The 7,998-nt window shown below is 36.7% G+C and overlaps 1 protein-coding gene across 5 annotated transcripts; it reads right to left on the minus strand.

Moving 5' to 3' along the window:
• Positions 1 to 2,319: 2,319 nt before the first annotated feature.
• Positions 2,320 to 7,414, minus strand: LOC122310912 (protein FAR1-RELATED SEQUENCE 5-like). Of its 5 annotated transcripts, XM_043125172.1 has the most exons (8): positions 7,099 to 7,414; positions 6,860 to 6,921; positions 3,505 to 5,666; positions 3,331 to 3,411; positions 3,153 to 3,224; positions 2,955 to 3,026; positions 2,805 to 2,880; positions 2,320 to 2,583 (listed from the first exon to the last, which is right to left on the minus strand). In XM_043125172.1, the coding sequence occupies exons 3-8, from the start codon at positions 5,641 to 5,643 to the stop codon at positions 2,573 to 2,575; spliced, it is 2,451 nt and encodes an 816-aa protein (XP_042981106.1). In that variant the 5' UTR covers positions 5,644 to 5,666; positions 6,860 to 6,921; positions 7,099 to 7,414; the 3' UTR covers positions 2,320 to 2,572. The 5 variants fall into 5 exon arrangements, 4 of the variants coding, with proteins under 4 accessions (XP_042981106.1, XP_042981116.1, XP_042981097.1 ...); XM_043125182.1 differs by lacking the exon at positions 6,860 to 6,921 and having other exon boundaries at positions 3,331 to 3,408; XM_043125163.1 differs by lacking the exon at positions 6,860 to 6,921.
• Positions 7,415 to 7,998: the final 584 nt, after the last annotated feature.

Raw genomic sequence — 7,998 nt, forward strand, 5'->3', positions numbered from 1 at the left:
AGCAACAGGTTCTCTGATATGTGTCAAGGTCCGTGCGAGACCATTGATTCCTAGTGCAGTAGGAAATGTGTTGCCCTATATGTATGTGTTGATTAAGGGCATTGTACGTGATGAACTAAAGTTATGCATCACTTTAGTTAGTCTTCTGACTTGAAAACATGAGCTGTAAAATTGCATAGATGATAAGGGATCATGTTGGAGATAGAGCTCGGCATGTTGAGAACCAGTCTCCAGGTTGGAGATTGGTGTGATTGTAGGATTATGGAGCTGGTTTGAAAGCTGTAAAGGCACCAGGTAGATTGTTCGCTCGGTTGTGGCTCGAGTGAAGCTCAGTTTGCTCAAGGTGTACATGAGTGCGGACTCATGGACTCGAGTGAAAGAAGAATCCTAGAGAGTTGAGATTGTGCAGTGAAGCACTTGTAAATCTCCTCTAAAGAAAAACCCTTGCAAGTTCCGTGGATGTAGACGATGCTAATGCATTTGAAGATGCATTTGAAGAAGCATTTGGACATCCATTTGAAGACGTACCTGCAGATGCATTGGAGCGTATTCGATAGCAGAAATCTCTCATATCAAAGAAAGAGGTGCATTCATTTGAAAAAATGAATCAGTTTGCAAGCAGCCTGATATGACATACTTGGGTGGAGGGGGTGATTGTTGAATCAACCCAAGTATGAAGGGCTGCACATGCACCATTTTCATTCTTGGATTGTTAGGCACCGAAATTCTCACCCACCCACTCACCATTTCAGACTCACTTGGTCAAGAAGGGTGGCTATTTGTTCCCCATGATTTCTCCTATAAAAGGAGACGATTTGTGAAGAAAAAATTATCCTCACTGCGGTGAGAGATCAAGGGCAGTGAGAGAGGAGAAAGAAAGAGGGATGTGAGGGAGAATTGAGAATTTGAAGATTTTTATAAATCTTGTACAAATTCTATAAAAGAGGCTCCAGTGGACGTAGGCAATTTGCTAAACCACTTTAAAATTATTTTGCTGTGATTTTTGGATAGGCAGGAGGCACAACAACTAGCAACCTAGTCGACGCATGCGAAATTTTCTTGTTAACTGCTAATGACCCAGTCAATTCATGCGAGATGATCCTTCACGTGCTAACGACCCATTACTTTCCCTGCATCTCCACGTCTCTTGCTAATGGCCTACTATACTGGTTTTTCACGTCCACTCTCCCAACATTGTGGCCTATCAAAGAAGTAAAAAAAGGAAAAAAAAAAAAAATGAAAGTTGGAGAGGGAGTGTATTCGGTTTTTCTTTTTTGGGTCTGGTTTTTGACAAGTGTCTGTCTATGGGCAATTGCTTGGAACGCCGTTCCATGGTCGATAACTCTCTGAGCTCTCAGGCAACTTCCTGAAATGTTTCTGTGCCTTCTTTGTCTTTATTCCATTACATGCAAGTAAATGATCAATATGCTATGTTTAATGAGTTTCGTATTAGTGTGGGAATGAGAAGCTTGTTGCCAATCCGTATATGCATATGTTTTGTTGTGGTTATTGGGGTTTTTTTTTTTTTTTTTTTTTTTTTTTTTTTTTTTTTTAAATCCTGTGTTTTAGGAATGTAGAGCAGAATGGGGTTCATTAGATCTTTTACTTGGCCTTAAAAATGGGTTGCTTTCTTTTGGTTTGTTGGGGTTGGCTGCGAGAGGAAGGGGGAAGAGTAACTGGGAGGCGTTCTGAACTTTGGTGTTAAAGTTTTCCTGCATGAGGGTGTAGATGTTTGTTTCTTGCACTCCTATGTGGCAAGTTTTCGTTGTTGGGTGTAAAAATAATTTTCTCACCCGACTGGCCTTGAGTTTTTCTCTAAAAAGACACAGGAGATCAACCAAACTAGTATAGTACACCACCCCAAAAAGGGACAAAACCAACCGGCCAATAAAGTTCTGCATTTCTTTTTGAGAATAACTTCAAACGGGATAGAGCGTGAAGAGGATATTTACACCCTCCAAGGATCTTGTGATACATCACCATTCTAAAAGAGTGGGGATTTGGTTACCTAGGGCAGTTCTATTCTTCTACTTTTTGAAAAGGTGATGCGTCACAAGGTCATTGGAGTGTGTACATCCTCTCTCCACACCCGATCCGGCTTCTAGCTTATCTCTTTCTTTTTAGTCGTGATAATCGACGTTATCACGATGGTATCAATGAAAACAATTTTTGAGAACAAACATACACAAAGGCTTATTTTCAGAACATGACACTTTTTCACGCCAAGACCCATGGCTTATTTTCAGAATGAGGCTAAATTCTGGACCCGAGCAACAAGCATTAATAAACTTGGACCCAATTCTCAACAAACTCAAGACATATTCCAAAGTCATTCCATGCTTATAAGCAATAGCACACACTTTTGTCACATTATTTTCAACCCATGTTCACTTATCATAAAATTCTCAACCCATGTTCTAAGAAGTAGGATGAGATTTTTCGGAATGACGCTTTTGGTTCCACTGCTTTGGGGTCAAAGCTTTCTTAATTGATAAAGCATGAATTTCTCTCATTTCTTCTTCCAGGGCACCATGAATTTCTGGGCACCACATCTGAAAATCAGGTGGCTTTATCAATGACCTCCTGAAACAAGAAAATGGAAGATTGTGTTTAGAGGAAAAAATTGACCTATACAAAAGTATCCATGTGGAATGTGAAAAGGAAATCTAAATAGAAAAGGATCATGAAAAAAAGCAAATAGAAGTCTATCCGTAACCCACATGATTTTTATTAGAACCGTTATATAAACAAAAAGTGCACATTTAAGTCAATATTAGAAAACCATTCTTAGTGTCACTGCATACCATCATTAAGGTCTCTAAGCTGATTATCATGGCCGCCTCCGTCCGGGTCTGAGAGATGCAATCGAGAAGGTTGCATCTAAATGAACAAAACATAGTAAGAACCAACAAAAAATTAAAGCCATATTGAGCACCATATCAGGTCAAGACAACCTGCAATGGAGCAGCAGTCGAAGGAGTACAAAAATAATTTGGCATATGCGTCCAAACTTGATTTTGTTGATCCTGTAACCATTTATTTCGCATAAAATTATTAGCAATTCGCATATATGTTATACATACACAAAAATGTAGTAAGAACCAACAAAATGCTAAACCCATATTTCTCTACCATAATCATGTCAACATTACTTGTAATGGAGGAGCAGTCGAAGAAGTACAAAAATAATCTGGCACATGAGTCCAAACTTGACTTTGTCGTTCCTGTAGCAATTTAATCCAAACAAAGGTTTCATCATTTCACACGTATTTCATGCATAAACAAAGAAAAGCAGTAATTAACAAGCACTAATGGATTTTTTAAGTGTACTTGGGTTTGAGGAGCCTCATGTTGTGGGCTGCTCTCATGGTATTCATTTGCTCTATCTTCTCTTGATAATTGACTACTCTGCTGTACATGTAACGAAAAAATGCAAGATACGCAAATCAGACATGTTCTTCAAAAGAACTGGTTTTTTAATTAAAAAACAACACAATAAACAACCTCAACTTCACAGGAACGCAATCTCCTCGTAGTTGATTTCCTAAGATCTGTCTCAACGGGGTGCATTTTTCTCTTAGATGGTGGCTTTTTTTTACTTTGAACTACCAAGGGACTAAAAGCTTTACTTGTACTTGTTGTCGTGCCATCCATGGATGTAGTTGGCTTATCTGTTTTTCCACCACACCTTGAATTGTCTTCAAGGTACTCTATCTTCAACTGCTCTATCTGATCGATCAATTTCACACAACTTTTCTCAGTCTTTGATGCATTTGAGGCCAGTTCATAAAAGCAATTTAGGATCCTATCATACCTTTGTCTCTCAGAGTTGCAATTTGCCTCATAACTACTTTTGATAAAAGTGTATTTTCTCTTTATATCCTTCCTCCATCGATCAAAGATGTATTTTGATGGTAGTTCATTCTTACCTAATAGAACCAAGACACGAAGAGCGTGTCTACATAATATGCCCTTAAACTCAAATAACTTGCAACTGCATTTAACTTCAAGTGGATCTTCATCTAACGCGACAATGAAGTTTGCATGTTTTATGAATTCATCACTCACTTTAATCTCATCGGCAACTGCGTAAGTATATTTTGCACCCTCGCATCCCAGCAGTGAGGTAGATATATATAAAAATCCTCTAAATTCATCTTGTACTTCTTTGAATTTGGAAATTGTGTATGCTTTTTGAAATTGCTTCTCAAGAGGATAGTGACTGATGCACGGAATCTCAGTGTTAAATGAATTAAAGTCAGCAACAGCTTCATTCTCTACCTTCCTTCTAAGGGCTGAATTGTACTGATCTAAAAATTGTTTCAATGTGGTCTTGGAGTTAACATAGTTATCGAAGAATGCATTCATGCTTTCACTCCGTTGTGTAATTGACATTCCAGCCCAAAATGTGTCTTTAACATACGCCGGCACCCAAAAACGTTTATCACTATGTAACGATCCCAACCATTCATTTTCTTGAAGATGATAGGCATCAAGCAAATTGAACCAACGTTCTTCAAACTCCTGCTCAGTTAAAGAGTCATACACGCACTTTTGTAGAGTACTCTTGATCTCCTCATATTGAGAATGTGATCCAAACTTCTCAACAAATTTTTTCATGATGTGCGACAAGCAGAAGCGATACCTAGAATTTGGAAACACCCTCACAATTGCAAGTTGTATTGCCTTGTTTTGGTCTGCTATAATTGCATTTGGTGCTTGGTTGTTCATACACTTCAACCATGACTCAAAAAACCACTCAAAAGTTTGTGTGTCCTCACTAGATATCAATCCACACCCTAATAGGATTAACTGACCATGATGATTCACACCCACAAACGATACAAAAGGCATCTTATACGCATTTGTCAAGTATGTTGTGTCAAATGTAATTACATCTCCGAATGATTGATACACAGCTCTACTTCGGGCATCAGCCCAAAATACATTCCTTAACCTCATATCATCATCCACGTCCATCTCATAGTAAAAGTCTGAATTTTTTTTATGCATTTCTCTGAAGTAATTACGAAGAGCTTCAGCACCTCCAACCCCAAGACGAAGTTGTGCATTATCAATATAGTTTCGACACTCCTTTTCTCCTAATGGCACATTCTCGTACCCCCCTGATTCAACAGCTGAAGACTTGAAGTTCTTTCCCATACATATTCCTGTTGCATTATTTATTTCAAGCCCCTTAGTTACACGAGCATCTACCTTCTTAAAACATCTGAAATGTCTTGCCTTTTCTGGACTACAAACATGTGTGTGTTCCAATATTACACTAGACAAGGTATATCCACCTTCATCATTTAAAATTGCATTAATCCTAGCCTTACACCCTATCCTCTCTGTTTGTCTTGGCCTGAGAAAATTGGTAGCCTGACTCTTTGGTGTGCCTTGTCGCGCACATACCAAGGTAAACCATCTAACCTTCCCATCGTCTCCCTGTTTAGAATTCCTTCTACGCACCCCAAACCCCTTATGCTTAGCATACTTCATATAGTAAGACCGAACTTCTTCTTCAGTTGAAAATAACATTCCAATCTTAGGTTCTTCAATAGTTTCATTGTTGTTGTCTTGCCCATCATCAACGCTTACCTCATCATGCTTGTTATCAGAGAGCTCTATGTCTGAATCCATAGCAAGCCCAGCCTTGGAGTTTTCTAAGAAGATCCAACCATTAAAAAATTAAAAAAAATAGGGATTTTCAATAAATTTAGTAATTACGCGCATAAGTCGCATATAATAAATTGACGTCACAACCAGATTTGCATTATTGAATTTTATAACTATTTAAAGTAACAAATTTCCACAAAACAAGGAAAATTTCATAGGATACATACCAGAGGACCCAAACAACAATAAGAATGATGCAATATTTACTTATATATATATATAAAAGAATAGTGCAAGAAAACCTTAATAACAAGTCATGTTATCGACTCAACCACATTGAAATAATTTATGCATTGGTTGTAGTCTTTGAAGCAATTTCTGATTCAAACTTAGGAAACGCATAAGTTCAACCTATATTCTTGATTCTAAGAACCCTATTTATACTTTCAAGTTGCTTGTGACAGAGTTCTTTGAATAATTAAAGAACATTCTCATGCCTCTCAGAAACTAGCCTTTTCTGTTTATAATAATAGTTGCATTGAGCTGCTGGGTCTAATATTGAATGAAAATAATACTTTTTACTTTCAACTAGCCTCTCAAAAGCTAGTCTTTTTTGGATTGATTATATTATTTCCCCACTTATATGATTCAGTACAATTATCACACAAACTATAATGGAAATATGTATTAAACGATAAGGGTACTCTCATCACCACTGAAATGTTTAGTTTTGCTCTTAAGTCTTAAGAATATCTTAATGTAACCCCTAGGGGTCATGACTCAAGTGGTAAAGGCTTTGGGTTTGAGGTATGCTTCCCCCAGGTCTAATGTTCAAATCTCCTTGAGTGCAAACAATCTCTACGGGCTATCGGACTGTGGAATTTTCTCATTGAATTACCCGATGTGTATTTGCGGGTAACTTCTTGCCAAGAGGCTGTGTACCGTTGGGATTAGTTGGGATGTTGTTCCCACACACCCAATGCCAATAAAAATAAAATTATCCTCATGTTTTTACACATATATCAATTCAAATTGATGCTATTTTCACAGAAGGTATAAATTGATACTGTAAACGCTTTTTATTTAAACCAATAAAATTTGACTCCATGCAATTCTACCTCCATTTCCAAATTTAATGTTGTACGAAAAATTCGAAGTTCATATAGCACTACTCACCTATCAAAAAATAAATATAGCACTACTCATTTAAATAATATCAGCATATAATTTAACGCCTCACCAAAAAATTACAGACACTGCGAGAAACCCAAATCTTTCAGCTGCACATATTATCTTCATCTCCTAAGTTCACAACCCAAAAAAATTCAAACAGAAGTCTCTTTGGTCCAGCACAAGAACCCAAAAACTAGCATCAACCATGAAACTCTACTACCAAAGAATTCCCAAACAGACTCAGGAAGCTTGAGATAAAAAGCAGAATGAAACAGAGAACACATAAACAGCAACGTAGGAACTAACCAATCGGTGGGAAGGAGGAATGGCTCCTTGGACGGAATGAGAGGTTGCTGGCTAGGGTTTCAAAATTTACTCTCCACCGCTCGATTTGGTTTGAAATGGTCGGGGACGAGGACTTCTCACGTGGCTGCTAGGGTTCAGGCGTCGGAAAGAGGTCTCACAGCTGGTGGGTTCAGGCAGCTCGGAAGCGGACGGAATCTTCATGGTGGGTTCAGGCTGCCAGGGTTAATCCCATTCTCTTTGCTGGGTTTGGTTTGTGGGGGACACCGGGCTTCCCTCGCATTTCCACCACTTTTTTTTTTTTTTTTGGTGAAAATGATACAATATCCTTGAGTTTGTATTCCAATTTGATGGCTCATAAATTTTATTTTATTTTTTAATAATTTTTTATTTAATTATTAAAAAGTAATTATTAATATATTGATATATAATGCATAATAAGTTCTAAATTAAGCCTTGTTTAATTTTACAAATAATCTCAATTCCATCTCATCTCAAAATCTAAATATCATTTAAATAAAAATATTTTTCAATTTCAAATTTTAAATTTCCAACTTTATAACTTTTTCATTTAATCATTATTTAATAATTATAACTTTTACAAACTTTCAAACAAAATACAATTAAATTTTTTCAAATCTCAAAATAAAAATAATATTAAAAACTTATATTATTATAATATTTTAATTTTATATTATTTTTATTCAATTTTTTTTTCTCTCATTTCCTTAAACTCAATAAAACATTTTACTTCAAACCATTTCACTATCATTCATAAACTATCTCATCTAATTTGTCTAACCAACGAAGTCTTAGTCCATCTGGCAATACAATTATTTTCAAGTATTTTTATATATTCTAAGATATTTTTTTTCCAAATGTCACTCAAACACAAAATACTTT

The sequence above is a fragment of the Carya illinoinensis genome, chromosome 1 (assembly GCF_018687715.1).
Source record: "Carya illinoinensis cultivar Pawnee chromosome 1, C.illinoinensisPawnee_v1, whole genome shotgun sequence".
NCBI lineage: Eukaryota > Viridiplantae > Streptophyta > Magnoliopsida > Fagales > Juglandaceae > Carya > Carya illinoinensis.

Bases quoted from the DNA above. Each gene is read 5' to 3' on its own strand.
- LOC122310912 (XM_043125163.1), bottom strand. From the start codon at position 5,643: ATGGATTCAGACATAGAGCTCTCTGATAACAAGCATGATGAGGTAAGC. The intron at 3,027-3,152 runs GTAATGTTGACA...AAATGGTTACAG, and splicing joins CGACTGCTCCTCCATTACAA to GATCAACAAAATCAAGTTTG. The intron at 2,881-2,954 runs GTTGTCTTGACC...TTGTTCATTTAG, and splicing joins CGACTGCTGCTCCATTGCAG to ATGCAACCTTCTCGATTGCA.